General features: G+C 36.4%; 1 protein-coding gene across 1 annotated transcript in view; it reads right to left on the reverse strand.

Moving 5' to 3' along the window:
* Positions 1-12,864, reverse strand: part of SCAPER (S-phase cyclin A associated protein in the ER) — a 388,867-nt gene extending 376,003 nt beyond the window's left edge. The window contains exons 1-2 of the mRNA XM_044660293.1: positions 12,857-12,864; positions 12,044-12,123 (exon numbers count right to left, since the gene is read on the reverse strand). Coding sequence (XP_044516228.1) covers positions 12,044-12,123; positions 12,857-12,864 — 88 coding nt within the window. The remainder of the gene's footprint in view (positions 1-12,043; positions 12,124-12,856) is intronic.
* Positions 12,865-22,175: the final 9,311 nt, after the last annotated feature.

Below are 22,175 nucleotides of genomic sequence, written 5' to 3' on the forward strand. Positions count from 1 at the left end.
TCTATTCACTATTATAGTATTCACTATAATAGTAATTAGAAGAATTATTCATAGGGAGAGGTTGGAATACTAAACGGTCTAAGATGATATAGGGGGGTGGGAAGGGGGGGGGTGAATAGTAGAGGGCACCAAGAGAAACTTGAATGCCCCAAAATAGGATATTCTATTACACACAAAGAGGGCATGGGAAGGGGAAGGGATGAATGCTATTATAAGAAGGAGAGGAAGAGACCATTAAGAGGTAATATTTAAACCTTACTCTCAGTGGAATTAACCCTGAGAGGAAAGAGTAACTATATCCACTGGGATATAAAACTCTATCTAACCCTACTGAGAAAGTCAGAAGGAATAAACCAAGGGGAGCAGGGGAGTGAGGAGGTCAAAAAAGGGAGGGAAGAAGAAGGGGTAGGGAATTCATTAGGCCTTAAAAATAAAAAGAGGGGACTAATAAGGGAGGGGGTAGAAAGGGAAGTAAATCAAGGGAGGGGTCAAGGGTTACTGGCTTAAAGCAAACCATTGATTTAAAAGGAAATAGTATAAGAAGGAGTAGAACAAGGAGAGGAGAAAGGGAAGTAAATCAAGGGAGGGGACAAGGGTTACTGGCTTAAGCAAACCATTGGTTTAAAAGGAAATAGGGTAAGAAGAAGGAGTAGAACAAGGAGAAGATACCAAAATGTTGGGGAATACACAACTGATAATTATAACCCTGAATGTGAATGGGATGAACTCGCCCATAAAACGGAAGCAAATAGCAGAGTGGATTAGAAATCAAAATCCTATCATATGTTGTCTACAAGAAACACATATGAGGCAGTTGGACATAAACAAGTTTAAGGTAAAGGGCTGAAGCAAAATATTTTGGGCTTCAAATGAGAAAAAGAAGGCAGGAGTGGCAATCATGATTTCTGACAAAGCCAAAGTAAAAATGGATATGATTAAAAAAGACAGGGAAGGTAATTACATCCTGATAAAAGGCAGTATAGACAATGAGGAAATAACAATACTCAATAAGTATACACCAAATGGCATAGCATCCAAATTCGTAAAGGAGAAACTGGAAGAGCTCAAGAAGGAAATAGATAGTAAAACCATAATAGTGGGAGATCTAAATATTCCTCTTTCAGATCTAGATAAATCAAACCAAAAAATAAATAAGAAAGAGAGGTAAGAAAGGTGAACGAAGTCCTAGAAAAATTGGATTTAACAGATATGTGGAGAAAAATAAATAGGGACAAAAAGGAATACACCTTTTCAGCTACACATGGTACATTCACAAAGATTGACCATGTAATAGGGCATAGAAACATTGCAAACAAACAGAAATAATAAATGTAACCTTCTCAGATCATAATGCAATAAAAATAACAATTAGTAAGGGTACCTGGACAGGCAAATCAAAAACGAATTGGAAATTAAATAATATGATTCTCCAAAACCAGTTAGTTAAAGAAGAAACCATGGAAACAATCAACTATTTCATTGAAGAGAATGACAATGATGAGACATCCTACCAAACGCTGTGGGATGCAGCCAAGGCAGTACTCAGGGGGAAATTCATATCCTTGAGTGTATATTAACAAATTAGGGAGGGCAGAGATTAATGAATTGGGCATGCAACTCAAAAACTTAGAAAGCGAGCAAATTAAAAATCCCCAGATGAAAACTAAATTAGAAATACTAAAAATCAAGGGAGAAATTAGTAAAACTGAAAGTAAAAGAACTATTGAATTAAAAAAATTAGACTAGAAGCTGGTATTTTGAAAAAGCAGATAAAATTGACAAAGTACTGGTCAATCTAATAAAAAAAGGAAAGAAGAAAACAATAATTGACAGTATCAAAGATGAAAAGGGAGAACTCACCTCTAATAAAGAGGAAATTAAAGCAATCATTAAAAACTATTTTGCCCAATTATAGGGCAATAAATATAGCAATCTAGGAGATTTGGATTAATATTTACAAAAATATAAATTGCCTAGATTAACAGCAGAACAAATGAGAATACCTAAATAATCCCATATCAGAAAAAGAAATTGAACAAGCCATCAAAGAACTCCTAAGAAAAAATTGCCAGGGCCTGATGAATTCACAAGTGAATTCTATCAGACATTCAAAGAGCAACTAATCCCAATACTATACAAATTATTTGATATGATAAGCAAAGAAGGAGTCCTACCAAATTCCTTTTTGACACAAATATGGTACTGATTCCAAAGCCAGGGAGACCAAAAACAGAGAAAGAAAACTATAGACCAATCTCCCTAATGAACATAGATGCAAAAATCTTAAACAGAATACTAGCAAAGAGACTCCAGCAAGTGATCAAGAGGATCATCCACCATGATCAGGTGGGATTTATACCAGGAATGCAAGGATGGTTCAACATTAGGAAAACCATCCACTTAATTGACCATATCAACAATCTAACAAACAAAAATCACATGATTATCTCAATAGATGCTGAAAAAGCCTTTGACAAAATACAACATCCATTCCTATTGAAAACACTAGAAAGTATAGGAATAGAAGGACTTTTCCTAAAAATAATAAACAGTATATATCTAAAACCATCAAAAAGCATCATATGCAATGGGCATAAATTAGAAGCCTTCCCAATAAGATCAGGAGTAAAACAAGGATGTCCATTATCACCTCTATTATTTAACATTGTACTAGAAACACTAGCAGTAGCAATTAGAGAAGAAAAAGAAATTGAAGGTATCAAAATAGGCAATGAGGAGACTAAGCTATCACTCTTTGCAGATGATATGATGGTATACTTAAAAAATCCTACCCAAATTAATTTACCTATTTAGCGCCATACCTATCAAACTACCAAAAAACTTCTTTACTGAATTAGGAAAAACTATAACAAACTTCATATGGAATAACAAAAGATCAAGAATATCAAAGGAAATAATGGGAAAAAATGCGAAGGAAGGGGGCCTAGCAGTACCAGATATTAAACTATACTATAAAGCAGCAGTCATTAAAACAATATGGTACTAGTTAAGAAATAGAAGGGAGGATCAGTGGAATAGACATGGGGTGAGTAACATCAGCAAGACAGTGTATGATAAACCCAAAGAGCCCAACTTTTGAGACAAGAACCCACTATTTGACAAAAACTGCTGGGAAATTTGGAAAACAATATGGGAGAGATTAGGTTTAGATCAACATTTCACAACCTACACCAAGATAAATTCAGAATGGATGAAAGATTTGAATATAAAGAAGGAAACTGTAAGTAAATTAAGTGAACACAGAATAGTATACTTGTCAGATCTCTGGGAAAGTAAAGATTTTAAAACCAAGCAAGAGTTAGAGGAAATTACAAAATGTAAAATAAATGATTTTGATTATATTAAATTAAAAAGCTTTTGTACAAATAAAAACAATGCAGCCAAAATCAGAAGGGAAACAACAAATTGGGAAAAAATCTTTATAACAAAAAACTCTGACAGGGGTCTAATTACTCAAATATACAAGGAGTTAAATCAATTGTATAAAAAATCAAGCAATTCCCCAACTGATAAATGGGCAAGGGACATGAATAGGCAATTTTCAGATAAAGAAATCAAAACTATCAATAAGCACATGAGAAAGTGTTCTAAATCTCTAATAATTAGAGAAATGCAAATCAAAACAACTCTGAGGTATCACCTCACACCTAGCAGATTGGCTAAAATGAAAGAAGGGGAGAGTAATGAATGTTGGAGGGGATGTGACCAAATTGGGACATTAATGCATTGCTGGTGGAGCTGTGAACTGATCCAACCATTCTGGAAGGCAATCTGGAACTATGCTCAAAGGGCTATAAAAGAATGCCTGCCCTTTGATCCAGCCATACCATTGTTGGGCTTGTACCCCCAAGAGATCATAGATAAACAGACTTGTACGAAAATATTTATAGCTGTGCTCTTTGTGGTGGCAAAAAACTGGAAAATGAGAGCATGCTCTTCAATTGGGGAATGGCTGAACAAATTGTGGTATATGCTGGTGATGGAATACTATTGTGCTCAAAGGAATAATGAACTGGAGGAACTCCATGTGAACTGGAAAGACCTCCAGGAATTGATGCAGAGTGAAAGGAGCAGAGCCAGAAGAACATTGTACACAGAAACCAATACACTGTGGTAAAATAGAATGTAATGGACTTCGGTACAAGCAGCAATGCAATTACCCAGGACAATTCTGAGGGACTTATGGTAAAGAACGCTAAGACATTCAGAGGAAGAACTGCAGAAGTGGAAACACAGAAGAAAAACAACTGATTGAACACATGGGTTGAGGCGGACATGATTGGGGATGTAAATTCAAAACTACCACACCAATGTAACTATCAATAATATGGAAATAGGTCTTGATCAATAGCACATGTTAAAACCAGTGGAAATGTGCATCGGCTATGGGGGGAGGGGGTTAAGGGGAAAGTAAGAACATGAACCATGTAACCATGTTAACTTTTCTAAAAAATAAATATTATTAAATGTTAAAAAAATAAAATAAAATAAAATAAAATAGTACCCATAAAAGAATGCTGCAGAAAAGCAAACTTTGGGAGAGGCCAAAGGGAAGAAATTATATGCACAGTTCATTGTTTGTGACATATATCATTGTTATGTTCAATCATATTAGTTATTTCCATGAATCATGATCTCTTTTCAGGTTTTCTTAGCAAAGAGACTGGAAGGGTTTGTCATTTCCTTCTCCAGATTATTTTACAGATTAGGAAACTGAGGCCAGATTTGAACTCAGGTCTTCCTGACTCTATGCCCCACATTCTATCCACTATATCATCTGACTATTCTGTATCATATATTATTTTCTTTTAAAGTCTCTGTGATTTATTTACATATGTTGCTCATGTCCCGAGCACATTAAAGCTCCTAAGAAATCAACCTGTGTGCTGGACAGATGGGGATATATTCTAGAGACATTGTGGAGGTAGAAGACAGGCTATGATAACAGAATAGATGGGATGATGGATGATAGATGAGATAGATGTGAGGAGAAAAAGATGGCACCAAGGCTGTGATGTCAGTCGACTTAGAGGATGGTAACAATGCTCTTGAAAGAATTAGGGACAACTGGAAGAGGAGTGGGTTTGAGGGGCAGGGATGGGGATGACTTCTGTTTTTTGAGTGCAACATATCTATGAGACTTCCAATTCAAAATGTTCAATAGGCAACTAGTGATTCTGGACAAGAGGCTGGGGAGGGTCATGAGCTGCACATATAGATATGGGAGCCATCTACATAAATGGAAATCCACAGGGGTCACTGAGGTCACCAAGTAAGAGGAGGTCCCAGGACAGAGCCTGGGGTTCAACCACAGTGGCCAGGGTATGAATGCTGGTCCAATAACCAAGGGAAAGCAACATTATGAAAACCCAGAAAGGAGAAATTAGATAGGAACAGAGGATGGTCAACAATGTCAAATGCTGCATTAGGAGTAAAAAAAGATAAGGATTAAGAAGAGATAAGAGGGGACAGCTAGGTGGTTTAGTGAGTAGAGAACCAGACCTGGAGATGGGAGGTCCTCAGTTGAAATCTGGCCTCAGATGCTTCCTAGCTGTGCATCTGGGCAAGTTACATAACCTCAATCAGCTAGCCCTTACCACTCTTCTGACTTGGAACCAATGTTTAGTACTGATTTTAAGATAGTAGGGAAGGGTTAAAAACAAACAAACAGACTAAGAGTTCTGACAATTAAGAGATCACCATTAACAATGGATACGAGCAAGTTAGTGGAAAGATGAAAATCAAAAAGTCAGATTGTAGTAGATATAATGACTTAAACACGTTTGGCTACTCTGTATATTATATATATATATATATATACATATATATACACATATATATATATAAAAAACTTTTGGGTAGACTAATTTGCATATTGTGTTTCAATTTTAACCATATTCTCCCCTACACAATTTAAAGATTATCTTTGTTCTCAGTTCTCAGCTCAAAATTATTTGAGCATCTTTTCTTTAAAGGCTCCCTTCTCAGAAAGAGTCAAAGGCTCTTTCTATCTATTTAATTAAATCAGAAAGAAAAATTCTCTTTAACACCTACTAATCTACTTTTTGACAGAGGAAGATATACCACTTGGGGAAAGGGGATCAAATGAAAGCAGAGGTCATAGAATCCATGATAGGTTGTCAGAGAACAATAAATATTCTAACTCATAAATCCTAAATACATTAATGTTTCTTATATTTTTCTTCTGAACTTTGTTTAATAGCCACTCAAAATCCCAGAAATAAGTAACTGTTTTCTTTAAATTGTCCTTATTTTCTTTCTCATTTTAAATATGTAAAAAAATCACATTCTATAGAATGTGGGTTTTTAAAAATTCTTTACATATAGCCTCTCAAAGGACCTCCTGATTTTCCTTTTTTAATCATATTTTATTTTTTCAAATCAGCAAAAATCTTTACCCTTTCTCCCATCACACAAAGACATCCAGTCCCCCACTGAGAACTAGGAAAAAATAAAATCTTTGTTACACATATAGTCAAGCAAAACAAATGTCCACATTGATCAGTTGTGTGTGTGTGTGTGTGTGTGTGTGTGTGTTGAGTGTGTGTGCATGTGTGTGTCTGTATATGTATTCTATGCTCTGAAGAAAGAAATTCTGTGCTAATGGAAAGAATGTTTCATTAAATTGCTACAATAATGGCTAGGCATTCCACTAGTAAGAGTCTCTAATTCTTTCAGAAATGTTTGTCTTTGACATATGGTTGTCTTTTGATAAAGTTTTTCTTCAGGTTCTCTTCACTTCATGCCACATGAGTTTGTATGTCTTTTCAGGTTTCTCTGACACAATCTCCTTCATCATTTCTTAAAACACAATAGTATTCCATCATAACTATTCATCATAACTTGTTCAGCCATTCCTCAGCCTAGGAGAACCCTTTAAGATTCTCATACTTTGCTACCTCAAAAAGAGCTAAAACTAAAACAAAACCAGTATAACCAAGATTTTTAGGGAAACAACAACCTAGGGGAAAAATCCTTATAGCAAATTTCTTGGTTAAAGCTCTAATTTCTCAAATCTATTGAGAATTCTGTCAAATTCATAAGAATACAAGTCATTTCCCAATAGACAGTTTTCAGATGAAGAAATCAAAGCTATCAATAATCACATGAAAAAAGTTCTAAATTACTCTTAGAGAAATACAGATTAAAACAACTCTCTGAAGTACCACCACACACCTATCATATGGGCCAATGTGACAGTAAAGGGACATGATAAATGTTGGTGGGTATGTGGGGACACTGGGACACTAATGCATTGTTGGTGGAATGGTGAACTGATCCAACCATCCTAGAAGGCAATTTGGAACTATGCCCAAAGGACTACAAAATTGTGCATACCCTTTGATCCAGTAAGACAATTGTAGGTCTGTGTCCCCAAAAGATAAAGGGGGGAAGGACTTAGTTGTACAAAAATATTTATAGCAGCTTTCTTTTTGGGGTGGCAAAGAATTGGGAATTGAGGGGATATCTCTCCACTGGAGCCTAGCTGAACAAATTGTGGTATATGATGGTGATAGAATACTATTGTGCTGTGAGAAATAATGAACAGGATGATTTCAGAAAGAACCGGAAAGACCTACTGGTGGACAGGAAAGACCTACTGATGCAGAGTGAAATAAGCAGAATCAGAAGAATATTGTACACAGTTAATAATAATATTATATAATGATCAACTGTGAAAGACTTATCTACTCTCAGCAATACAATGATCCAGAACAATTCTGAGAGACTTATGACAAAGAATGCTATCCTCCTCTGAGAAGGAACTGTGGGGAGTTGGAAAGCAAGATCAAATCATACTACTTTTCACTTTGGTTTATATGGGTTTTAGTTTTAAGTGAGTATTCTCTTAAAGCAATGACCAATGTAGAAACCAAGTCAAATTGTTTATCATCTCTGGGATGAGGGAGGAAAGAGAAAGAGGGAGACAATTTGGATCTTATAATTTTGGAAAATATGTTTTAAATTGTTATTACATGTAATTGGAAAAATAAATTATTTTTAAAAGCCATAAATATTTTCATATATCCTTAGTGTAAGCTTTGCTTAGGACTAATGAGACCTTTAATGACCCTCACTCTAAGTTCTCCTTCTCCCCCCTTTGCCTCCTATTTTCCAATTGAATGAAATCTTTTTCTGCAGCTAACTGTGTGTGTCCTTTCTCTCCTCTGACCAATTCAAATGAGAGTTTGGTTCAAGTGTGAGCCAGTTTCCCTCACTCCTTCCTTAATTATCTAGATATCTACCTGTGTATCCTGATTATGTGAAACAGTTTTCCTTTCTTTTTCCCTCCCTCACAACCTGTTTATTTCTCTTCACCTCCCATTTCATTATTCTTTTAAAGTTATCCAAACATAATCACACATGTCTTTTAATTACTCTATGATCCTGATAATAAGGTTCAAAGGAAACACACATATCTTTACCTCATATGAGAGAATAAAAGCAGTTTATCCTAGCTTAATCCTTTATCACTGTTCATTTGTATTTACCTTTTGATATTTCTCTAACTCCTATATTTGAACTCCAAAGTTTCAGCACAACTCTAGTCTTTTCATCAGGAATGCCTAGAAATCTTTGCTACTAACAGCAATACAATGACCCAGGACAATTCTAAGGGACATACAAAAAAGAATGCTATCCACCCACTTCTAGAGAAAGAACTATTGGCGAATAAATGCAAATGAAAACTTGATTTATCACTTGCTTACTTGGGTATATGATTTGGGGCTTTGGTTTTACATTATTCACTTACAAAAATGAATAATATAGAAATATGGTTTGCGTGATAATACATGAATAACCCAGAAAAAAATTTATGGTCCTATGATCCAACTACTTGGAAATGAAATGAGAATGACGCACTAAAAATAAAGTCTAGAAATAACCTATTTCATTAAAGTTCCATTTTTCCCTCTATGATTAGACTGAGTCTTGCTGGATAATTCTTGCCTATAATCCCATAGTCTTGCCTTCTGGAATATGGTATTTCAAGCTCTCTGTTCCTTAAAAGTGGTTATTGCTAATCTTCTGTGATCCTGACTAGGGATCTACAGCATGTTAAATCTTTGTTTCTGGCTCCTTTCAATATTTTTTATTTGACCTGGAAGCTCTGAAATTGGAATACAATGTCCTTAAGGAGTTTTCATTTGGGGGGTTTCTTTCAGAAAGTAACTGGCGTATTACTTCTTTTTTCCATTTTGCTCTCTGGCTCTAAAAGATATGAACTCTTTTAAGATTTCTTGATCTATGATGTTCAGGCTCTTATTTTGTCTTAGTATTAAGGTAATTCTACAATTGTTAAAGTTTTTTATCCTCAAGCAGAAAGCTGGGATAAAATTTTAAAGCAATGGTTCCTCATAAAGACTTCAAGAATACAAGTCACTCTTCAATGGAAAAATGGTCAAAGGATAAGTACAAGCAGTTCTCAGAAGAAATCAATGCTGTCTAAAATCATATAAAAATGCTCTATATCACTACTGATTGGAAGAAATGTAGTTTAAGACAACTCTGTGGTACCCCTTCCCCCCAAAAGACTGCCTGATGTAACAGTAAAGGAAAATAAAAAAAATGTTAGAGGAGATGTGGGAAAATTGAGACACTAATGCACTGTTGGTAGAGTTGTGAACTGATTCAAAAATTCTGGAGAGCATTTTGAAACCATGCCCAATGGGCTAAAAACTATTCATACCCTTTGATGCAGCAATACCACCATGAGATCTGTATCCCAAAGAGATTTCTTTAAAGGGGGGGAGGGGACTATTTTTGCATAAAAATATTTTTAGGAGTTCTTTTTGTGATGGCAAAGAATTAGAAATTGAAGGGATATCCATCAATTGAGGAATGGCTAAACAAGTTGTGGCATATGATTGTAATACAATAATACTGTGCTACATGAAAATAGAGCAGGATGATTTCAGAAAAGAAGGGGAAAAAACTGGAAAGACTCACATGAACTGATGTAGAATAAGTGAACAGAACCAGAACACTGTGCAAAATAGCAGCAATTTTGTATGAAGACCAAATAGTGAATGACTTAAAGATATTTTTTTGGCAATACAATGATCTAAGACAACCCCAAATGACTTATGATAAAAAATACTATCCACCTCCAGAGAAAGAATTCATTGAATCTGAATGTAACTGAGGCATTCTTTTTTATTTTATTATTATTGGGTTTTGGGTCTGCATTTTCTTTTGTAATATGGCTAATATGGAAATGTTTTGCATGATTGCACATGTATAATCTAAATCAAATTGCTTGCTTTCTCAAGGAGAGGAGAGAGAAGGGAGAAAGGGAAAGCATATGGAACATGAAATGTTTGTTTATGTGTAATTAAGAAAGAAATTGAATGTCAAACAAGCAAGTACACAAAAAAACATCAACTGGAGCCCTATTGCTATCTAACTTTATATGCTGGAAGCATACAGCCCCTGAATAGCCAGTGCATTTCCTCAAGGTCATTTGGATTCATAGCCTGGGTTCAGATGCCATATTTAGACCACATAATGCCTTAATGAGTGACCTTAGACAAGTCATTCCACTTTAAAATATGAGGGTAACAAAGAGCTATAAAACGGCATACTCTTAACCACTATTGGATCTGTATCCCAAAGAGATAATTAAAAAAGGGGAAAGGACCTACTTGTACAGTAGCAAAGAATTAGAAATAAAGGGGAATGGCTGAACAAATGGTGGTACATGCTGGTGATGGAATATTACTATTATAATAAATGATAATCAGGATGATTTTAGAAAAGCTGGAAAGAGCTACATGAACTGATGCAGAGCAAAATAAGCAGAACTGGGGGAACATTGTACACAGTAACAGCAACACTGTATAATGATCAATTGGGAAAACTAGGCTACTCTCAGCAACACAATGAACTAGATAATTCTGAAGGTCTTATGATGGGGAATGCTATCTACCTCCAGAGAAAAAAATAAAAAAAAATAAAAAATAAAAAATAAATAAAATAAATTTAAGTAATTTGTAAGAGTGAGGGCGAGGTTAGAAAGCCTTTTAGGCTCCTCTTGTTGGCAGATGGGTAACACTGAGCCTCTAGTCCCTACTTGCTCAGCTGCCTTCTTTGCTTTCTCCTTGCGAATGCCTGACATCCTTGGAATTTATCTAACACAGGACAGAAGGCTTATATAGAAATGATGACTGCTTAAGTGAAGTGGGGAAAAAATTCTATGACAGTTGGAAAACAAGTGGGGATATCAAGGAAAATGTTAAAATAAATGAGTTGAGACAGGAAGATAGGTACAGATGTGGGCGGGGGGAAGGGAGGCTAGGAAAAGGGGTAAGAATGAGTTAAAAGTGTGAATGTGGGATGTCATTTCCTTTAATGCCCTGAGAGACATGGCTCCTAAATAACTTTCTAAAAATAGATAACACAATCCTTGATATATGTTAGCCTCATCTTGATTTCTTATTTCCTTCAAGACCAGAACAGTATAATCAGCCAAATTCTCTCTTAATGTTCTAAAAAACACAAAAGTCAAAAATATTTAGTCTCCATTTTCAAAAGAAAATAGTTCATATTTATTGCAAAATACACTTTATAAATTTATAAAAATAAAAACACTACTTTCATCTTAGAAAGGGCATTCTTCATTCTAACATGAATTTAAATAAGTGAAAGGTAAAATAAGATTTCAATAACTTGACTTTCTCTCACAATTCATGGTTTTTGATTCCTTTAAGAAAATATTTTCTTTTCCAGATCTTGTTGTCTGTCATTTGCTTCCCTCATTTTGTCCTTCCCTCTCTGTCTCTCTCATTCATAAAGCCTAAATGGCTATGAAAAGTTTTTAATAACTTATTAAAAACTTGCTATCAATAAAAGTAAATCTAAATTGGCTTAGTAATTATTTACATTGAAATTAATTTCAATGCATAACATGACTTTTAGTCACTTCAAGTGTATCTGGATTTCTCTTTGTCCATTTATTCTCATTCACTTTTTCTCTAATATGGCCATAGTTCAGGTGTACCTTTTCTTTGGTTTTGTTTTATTTTGCATTGTTTTCTCAAAGTCTTCCTAGATTTCTTTATACTCTTCAGACTTGATGGTCTTAATTGTATTCAGTATTCTGAGCCAGTGGTGGAGGAAGGGTGGGGAGCAGGACCTTGGCTGTGTATCAAGGAGGAACTGCTATGTGACTCCGATCCAGGAGCAGAGCAGGGTCTCTGTTCCTCCAGCTCCACTGTTTAGCCCAGTATGAAACCTGCAAGGGAAGAACCAAAGCAGGAAATCCAGACCAAAAGAAAACTTTTAACTCTATCCCTCTGAATCAGCAGTGCTCCAGCAGGCTGAGAGTGATAGTTGCTACTGAATTAGGCAAAACTCAAGACACAAACCCTGAAGAAAGGACTTCCAAATATCTACAAGCAAAGCCTCAAAAAAAAAAAAAAAAGCCACAGCTTGAGTACAAATTCAATTAGAATTACTAGAAACAGATAAAGTAATTTCTTTAAGTGTAAAGTATTTTTATAAATGAAATGAGAAAACTAGAAAAAATAACATAAAAAGACATGAAAGTTATGGAAGAAAGAATAGGAAAAAGAATAAATAGCTTGGCACAAGTGATACAAAATCTTGAACCTACAACAAATTCCCTGAAAATTAGAATAGATCAAATAGAAGTTTATGATTCCGTAAGACAATATTCCAACAAAATCAAAAGACTAAAAAGAAGGAAATAAAAGTTACATTAAAGCAAAAATGACTGCTCTAGAAAGCAAATGGAGGAGAAAAATATGAGTGACAATATACTACTTAAAAGGTATTACCAAAAAAAAAGAGCCTAGACATCATATCTCAAGAACTACATGAATACAACTACAAAATATTCTTTATATAAATAAGGACAAACCTAAATAAGCATAAAAAAAATCAACTGCTCAAGGGTAGACCAAGTCAACATAATAAAAATGGCAATACCACCTAAATGTAGTTCCTTATTCTATAACATGCCAAACTATAAGAGATAGAAAAAAATAACAAAATTCATAGAGAATATAAGATATGATCTAATATAGAAGACAGGATAAAAAATCTCAATAGAAATAACAAAAAAAGTAGGAAGAAGGACACCTACCAGTCATCAAAATAATTTGATGCTGGTTAAGAAACAGAGATGTTGATCACTGGAACAGATTAGTTATGTAATATAGATAAGTCAACCAGTGCAGGACCGAGAAGGAGGGATCAAGAAAGGTCTGGAATCATTAATAACATTTGAGATGAGCCTTGTAGAAATAAAGGGTTCTAACAGGTAAGTGTAAGGTATGAGGGCATTTTAGGTAAGGTGAACAACCTGTGCAAGGCATAGTAAGGAAGAAGAAATCTCACGTGTGAGAAACAAGTTGTTAATGAGTCAACAAGCAATGATGAAGACCTGTAACTGCTATGTACTGGTCTAAGTCCTCAGCATACAAAAGTGCAGTTTGACTGGTGTGGAGAACATGAAGGAGAGACTGCTGTGGAATGAAGCTGCCAAGGTTCTCTCGAGCTAGGCTATCAAGGGATTTAATACTCAACAGAGGTAAATGTATTTGATGCTAGAGGTAATAGGGAGTCACTGGGATTTAACAGTGGAAAAATGTGGTCAGACCTACCCTTTAGGAATGTCACTTGGAGAAGCATGAGGATGATGGACTGAACAGGGGCAACCCTTGAAGTAGGGACAGTAATTAGAAAGCTATTGCAATAGAAGAGGTAAGAGGAAATGAAGGCCTGAACTAGGGTGGTAGCCATGTGAATGGAAACTAGAGGCCAGATATGAGAAAAGCTGTGGAAAAAGGATCAACAAAACCAGTTATTTAGTTAGAAGTGAGAAAGTGAGCAATCAGAGATGACCCCAAGATCACAAACCTAGGTGATGAGAAGAACTGCAGTGTCTTTGATGAAAATAAGAAGTTTGGAAGAGATGGTCTCTGTACTGGACATGTTGAGCTTTAGGTGTCTAGGAGACATCCAATTCAAACTGTCCAATAGGCAGAGGTGGGTGTTCTGGAACTAGGTCTCACAGACCTGTACTAGCAGGCCAACTGTTAAGTGTTCAGTGTGAGCATTTACGTATTGGAACTAAACAACTGCTACAAAGCACGAGCACAATCTGATTTACTGTTTTTTGGTTGTCTAAATTTAAGAAAGTGAAAATGCTAATAACTTGACTTAAAAGTGTATTGTTTGGGGCAGCTGGGTAGCTCAGTGGATTGAGAGTCAGGCCTAGAGACGAGAGGTCCTAGGTTCAAATCCAGCCTCAGACACTTCCCAGCTGTGTGATCCTGGGCAAGTCACTTGACCCCACATTGCCCACCCTTACCACTCTTCCGCCTATGAGCCAATACACAGAAGTTAAGGCTTTAAAAAAAAAAGTGTGTTGTTAGCCAATTTTTCCCTCCAGATAGTCTGGTTATTAAGCACATCCCTCTGTTATTCTACAAACACTGCTTGAGCTAAACAAGAGGGCAGAAGAAGGGGAAGAGAATGAAGTCCTCACCAAATAGTGCCTGAAGGCTGATAAGAATAAAAATGGGCATTCAGAGGGCACATAAAGGTTTGAAATGTTCTTTATGTCCATCATTTCATTTGAGCCTCTGCCAATGGGTACCTGGTGATACTGAGCTAGAAGCTAGGGTCAGAACACCTGGTGCTAACTCTATCCTCACCATGAAAATATGGATGAGTCCAAAGAATTTGATGAGCTCACCATAAAGGAGTGTCAAAGAGGAGCTAGAACAGCGACATACAGTTAAACATGGCTGATGATCAAAGCATTAAGAGCTGGAAAAAACCCTAGATTTAGAGTCAAAGGATCTGGGTTCCTGCTACTTATTACATGTGCAAGTTATCTAACCCCTTCAGCTCTAAAATGAGGAGGCTGAGAACTAGACGTAGCTTCTAAGATCCCTTCTAGCTCTGTGGTAGTTAAAATCACCTGGGATTCTATTTGGAAGGATTGAGCCTCAATATATGTATCAATATAGTGTTTGACAAACTTCTGTGGACCTGTGGGGATCCTTAAAACTACATTTCCCATGATTCCTCATGGCAAACAAGAAGTGTGATGATGTAAGAGAGGGGATAAGACTCCTGAAGTGACTTTGAACTTCCTCTTTAGCTACCAGGGCGCGCAAAGGTAGGAAAGGTAAAAATGGCTGAGGCGGGAGTTTGAATACTTACAGGCATGTGGCCTAATGATTTGCCTGTATCAGCATGGCTTTAATTAAAATGCTAATTTCTATTATTATATCAGTCTTTATCATTTTTAATCTTAACAGCTCTAAATCTATAGTCCTGTGATCCTATCATCCAGCAAAGGAGACTGAAGAGTAATTAAACATGCAGGAAGAGAATGAATGAAAAAAATGAAAAAAAAAAAAAAAAAGATAAAGCATTCACTAAAGTATTCACTAAGTACTAAAGCATTGGGGATACGTATGGAAAAAGCAAGTTGATCCCTGCTTTCCATGAGCTCTCACTCCCCAGCTCAAAGGAAGATGGCAAGGCCTATGAATGAGTCCTGAGAATGGCAGTGCCTAGAGGTCTGGAGGCTACAGCACCAGGGCTGAAGGGGGGCAGCTCACAAGTACTTTAAGACAAAGCAGCAGGGCATATATAGTCCTGGTGCTTCTCCATTTCTCCAGAATACTCCCAGATCATCCAGATGCTATAAATAGTCATGTTGTTAGTGTCCTTCCATTGCCCCAAATTACTTGTATTATTATTTGCTTATCTGTGTGTTAGTGAAAATTTGGGATCCTTGGTCTTAATATCAAGATCCATGATGTAAACTTTCTGTGGATGCTTAGGGGCCTTGGGAACTACATTTCCCATGATTCTTCTTGTAATACAGGTAGGCAGGAAGTATGATTATATAGACAAAGGTATAAAGTCTCATAACTTGATTGAGACATGCTCTTTCATAGGAAGCAGCCAGGTGGGTAGAGGTAATGGCAGGGCATTTGAATTAGATCTTAGCAGGAGTGTTGCCTTCTTAATTACCAATATGTCTTTAAATAAACTATTAATACTTTTAAATATATCCATCTATATCAATATTATTCGTAACATCTGTTGATTTCTTTCTTCAAAAAAAAATTAAGTTCTATGAGGGCAAAGACTATATATTATTACTAGTCTAACACTTCCTCCTACAGCGTATAGCACACAGCTAGTGCTTAAAAATGCTTACTAAATGAATCACAACCCCCTTATGGCTCATAAACATGACTGTTGCCAAAAATATATACAGGAGGGTTGCCATAGCCATAAATTCCAAGGATGCTATGTTCCAAGACCTACCACAGATGGCTAAAACCACAAATATAAACAGAACACTTGCTGACCCTCTCTATATGTGCTCCTCTCTGCTCCTGCCCCTCAGCTCAGCACTCCTCAGCCTAGCACAAAAACAAAAATGAAAAACTCTTTAAAAAGTGAAGGTGGTTCCGGTTAAGATAGCAGCAGAGTAAGGAGTAACTTGATCTCTCCTAACCAAAGCATACAGGACTCCTCAAGGGGACATAAAAACGAATTCAGAAGAACGAAAAGAAACCCCACAACGGGGCGCAGCATTGAAGGTACGCGGAACAGGGGTATTTCCACGCTGTGAAGGGGTGAAACAGCTCTCACTAAAACGCAAGAGGAAGAAGCCCATCCACCACCCCTCACACCACGCACAGCACCAAGGCCAACGCACAAGAGTGAAAGCGGGATTGGGGCAACCAGTGAGTCACTGGCAGTTCCAGGGCTTGTACCAGAGAGCTGCAGTACGTAGGACGCCAAGTGGCTAAAGAACATGCACGGACTTTCCCGAGCGTCTGCGCGGGAGGGGACATTGCCATAGGCGTGGACAAAGATCTCGAGTGCAGGCTTGGACCTCGAGTGAGGACCCGGTGCATACTGGAGCCCAGCTGTGGAAGGAGCCCCTGAGACTGCTGAAGGAGCTTCGGGCAGAGGGGCAGACCAGGGACGACCAGGAGGCTTGACCCTGAGGACAAGGAGACCAGAGCCTTCGGGAGCTTAGAAAGTGCAGGCACACCCTGAGTGTGAAGACAAAGCTGAAAAGGGGCAGGGCTAACAATGGCAAGCCGAGAACCCCAGAAGAAAAAGATTATCAAGAAAAACTCTGGAACACTCGACAACTTTTACACAGAGAAAATCCAGACAACAGAGGACAAGCAAGTATCCAAACCTTCCCAAAACAATGAAAACTGGTCAAAACCTATTGAAGAGTTCAAAAATGAGATGTTGAGGAAGATGGAAGAGATCCGGCAAGAAAATAACAGTTTAAAAGGCAGAATTTCACAATTGGAAAGCGAGGCAAGCCAACTGAAGACCAGAAATGACCAGATTGAAAAGGAAAACCAGTCCCTAAAGGCTAGAATTGAGCAATTAGAAGCCAATGATCTCTCAAGACAACAAGAACAAATAAAACAAAGTCAAAAGACTGATAAAATAGAAGGAAACATGAAATATCTCAATGAGAAAGTGACAGACCAAGAAAACCCGTCTAGAAGAGACAATTTGAGAATCATTGGTCTTCCAGAAAAAGCAGAAATTAATAGAAACTTGGACTCCATACTTAAAGAAATTATTCAGCAAAATTGCCCTGAAGTCCTACAACAAGAGGGCAATATAGACATTAAAAGGATCCATAGATCACCCTCTACACTGGACCCAGAAAAGTTAACACCCAGGAATATAATAGCCAAATTCAAGAGCTTTCAAGTAAAAGAAAAAATCTTACAAGAAGCCAGAAAGAGACAATTCAAATATCAAGGAGCACCAATCAGGATCACACAGGATCTGGCAGGCTCCACGCTAAAAGACCGCAAGGCTTGGAACACAATATTCAGAAAGGCAAGAGAGATGGGCCTTCAGCCACAGATCAACTACCCATCGAAACTGACTATATACTTCCACAGGGGAAAGTATGGGCATTCAACAAAATTGAAGATTTCCAAGTTTTTGCACAAAAGAGACCAGGACTAAATGGAAAGTTTGATATCCAACCACAAAAATCAAGAGAAAAATGAAAAGGTAAATAAGAAACAGAGGGAAAAGAAAGAAAACTCATAATTCTTTAAATTTGACTCTTTAAGGGCTTAAATAAGATCTAATTATCTGTATTACTATGTGGAGAAATGCTATGTATAATTCTCTGTAGTGAACTCTATTCACTATTATAATATTCACTATTATAGCAACCAGAAGAATAATTCATAGGGAGAGGACAGGATACTAAATGGTCTAAGATGACAAAGGCGATGGGAAAGACGGGGGGGGAATAGTAGGGGACACCAAGAGAAATCTGAGTAAATAAGAAAAATAGGATATTTTATTACACACAAAGAGGGCATGGGAAGGGGAGGGGATAAATACTATTATAAGAAGGAGAGGAAGAGAGCATTAAGAGGTAATAATCAAACCTTACCCTCAGTGTAATCAACCCAGAGAGGGAAGAGTAGCTTTATTATCCATTGGGATAAAAAACTTTATCTAACCCTACTGAGAAAGTCAGAAGGGATAAACCAAAGGGAGCAGGGGAGTGGGGAGGTCAAAAAAGGGAGGGGAGAAGAAGGGGGAGGGAATTCAATAGGCCTTTAAAAACAAAAAGAGGGGAATAACAAGGGAGGGGGCAGAAAGGGATGTCAATCAAGGGAGGGGATAAGGGATACCGGCTCAAAGCAAACCACTGGTTTAAAAGAAAATAGTGTAAGAAGAAGGGGTGGGTCTAGGGGAGGATACAAAAATGTCAGTGAATGCACAACTGATAATTATAACTCTGAATGTGAATGGGATGAACTCACTCACAAAACAGAAGCAAATAGCAGAGTGGATCAGAAACCAAAATCCTACCATATGTTGTTTACAAGAAACACATATGAGGCGGGTAGGCATACACAAGTTTAAGGTTAAGGGCTTGAGCAAAATCTTTTGGGCATCAAATGAGAAAAAGAAGGCAGGAGTGGCTATTATGATTTCTGACAAAGCCAAAGTAAAAATAGATATGATTTAAAAAGACAGGGAAGGACATTACATCTATTAATACTAAAAATAACAAAGGCTGCTATAATAATATAAATTAGTATTTTAATTAAAGCCATGCTGATAAAGTCATTAGACCACGCGCTTGTAAGAATTTAAAACTGCTGCCCCAGCCATTATTGTTACCTCCATGCGCTCAGTAGCTAAAGAGGAAGTTCCTCCTCACCCCAGAGATTTAAACTGTTCTCTGCGTGGAGACGTAGGCGTCCCCACGCCCAAAGAACCGGAACCAGAAACCCGTTGGACCACGGGAAATGTAGTTTGATAATTTCCACGTGTCTATAGAAAATACATATATATACTTAAAGATGGCATCTCCCAAATTTTACTTTTACACATCCTGATTAAAGGCAGTATAAACAAGGGGGAAATAACACTGCTCAATATATATGCACCAAGTGGTATAGCATCCAAATTCATGAAGGAGAAACTGGCAGAGCTCAAGAAGGAAATAGATAGTAAAACCATAATAGTGGGAGATCTAAATATTCCTCTTTCAGATCTAGATAAATCAAACCAAAAAATAAATAAAAAAGAGAAAATAGAGGTGAATGAAATCCTAGAAAAATTAGATTTAATTGATAAGTGGAGAAAAATATATAGGGACAAAAAGGAATGCACCTTCTTTTCAGCTGCACATGGTACATTCACAAAGATTGACCATGTAATAGGGCATAGAATCATTGCAAACAAATGCAAAAGAGCAGAAATAATAAATGTAACCTTCTCAGATCTTAATGCAATAAAAATAATAATTAGAAAGGGCACCTGGACAGGAAAATCAAAAACCAATTGGAAATGAAACAATATGATTCTCCAAAACCAATTTGTCAAAGAAGAAATCATAGAAACAATCAACAATTTCATTGAAGAGAATGACAATGATAAGACATCCTACCAAACTCTGTGGGATGCAGCCAAGGCAGTACTTAGAGGGAAATTTATATCCTTGAGTGCATATATTAACAAATTAAGGAGGGCAGAGATTAATGAATTGGGTATGCAACTCAAAAAATTAGAAAGTGAGCAAATTAAAAACCCCCAGATGAAAACTAAATTAGAAATACTAAAAATTAAGGGAGAAATTAATAAAATCAAAAGTAAAAGAACTATTGAATTAATAAATCAGACTAGAAGCTGGTATTTTGAAAAAACAGATAAAATAGACAAAGTACTGGTCAATCTAGTAAGAAAAAGGAAAGAAGAAAACCAAATTGACAGTATTAAAGATGAAAAGGGAGACCTCACCTCTAATGAAGGGGAAATTAAGGCAATCATTAAAAACTATTTTGCCCAATTATAGGGCAACAAATATAACAATTTAGGAGATATGGAAGAATATTTACAAAAATATAAATTGCCTAGATTAACAGCAGAAGAAATAGAATACCTAAATAATCCCATATCAGAAAAAGAAATTGAACAAGCCATCAAAGAACTCCCTAAGAAAAAATCATCAGGACCTGATGGATTCACAAGTCAAAGAGCAACTAATCCCAATACTATACAAATTATTTGATATGATAAGCAAAGAGGGAGTCCTACCAAATTCCTTTTATGACACAAATATGGTACTGATTCCAAAGCCAGGTAGACCAAAAACAGAGAAAGAAAACTATAGACCAATCTCCCTAATGAACATAGATGCAAAAATCTTAAGAATATTAGCAAAGAGACTCCAGCAAGTAATTAAGAAGATCATCCACCATGATCGGGTGGGATTTATACCAGGAATGCAAGGATGGTTCAACATTAGGAAAACCATCCACATAATTGACCATATCAACAGTCTAACAAACAAAAATCACATGATTATCTCAATAGATGCTGAAAAAGCCTTTGACAAAATACAGCATCCATTCCTATAGAAAACACTGAAAAGTATAGGAATAGAAGGACCTTTCCTAAAAATAATAAACAGTATATACCTCAAACCATCAACAAACATCATATGCAATGGGGATAAATTAGAAGCCTTCCCAATAAGATCAGGAGTGAAACAAGGATGCCCATTATCTCCTCTATTATTCAACATAGTACTAGAAACACTAGCAGTAGCAATTAGAGAAGGAAAAAGAAATTGAAGGTATTAAAATAGGCAATGAGGAGACTAAACTATCACTCTTTGCAGATGATATGATGGTCTACTTAAAAAATCCTAGAGAATCAACTAAGAAGCTGGTAGAAATAATCAACAACTTTAGCAAAGTTGCAGGATACAACATAAATGCACATAAATCATCAGCATTTCTATATATTTCCAACACATCACAGCAGCAAGAGGTAGAAAGAGAAACACCATTTAAAATCACCCTAGACAATATAAAATACTTGGGAATCAATCTACCAAAACAAACACAGCAATTATACGAAAACAACTACAAAACACTTTCCAAAAAAATAAAACTGGATCTAAACAATTGGAAAGCCATTGATTGCTCATGGGTAGGACGAGCTAACATAATAAAAATGACCATTCTACCCAAATTAATTTATCTATTTAGCACCATACCTATCAAACTACCAAAAAACTTCTTTACTGAATTAGGAAAAACTATAACAAACTTCATATGGAATAACAAAAGATCAAGAATATCAAAGGAAATAATGGGAAAAAATGCGAAGGAAGGGGGCCTAGCAGTACCAGATATTAAACTATACTATAAAGCAGCAGTCATCAAAACAATATAGTACTGGCTAAGAGATAGAAGGGAGGATCAGTGGAATAGACTTGGGGTTAATGACATCAGTAAGACAGTATATGATAAACCCAAAGAGCCCAACTTTTGGGATATGAATCCACTATTTGACAAAAACTGCTGAGAATTTTGGAAAACAATATGGGAGAGATTAGGTTTAGATCAACATCTCACACCCTACACCAAGATAAATTCAGAATGGGTGAATGACTTGAATATAAAGAGGGAAACTATAAATAAGTTAAGTGAACACAAAATAGTATACCTGTCAGATCTCTGGGAAAGGAAAGATTTTAAAACCAAGCAAGAGTTAGAGAAAATTACAAAATGTAAATTAAATGGTTTTGATTATATTAAGCTAAAAAG

Source organism: Gracilinanus agilis, chromosome 2 (genome assembly GCF_016433145.1).
Source record: "Gracilinanus agilis isolate LMUSP501 chromosome 2, AgileGrace, whole genome shotgun sequence".
NCBI classification, from domain to species: Eukaryota; Metazoa; Chordata; class Mammalia; order Didelphimorphia; family Didelphidae; genus Gracilinanus; species Gracilinanus agilis.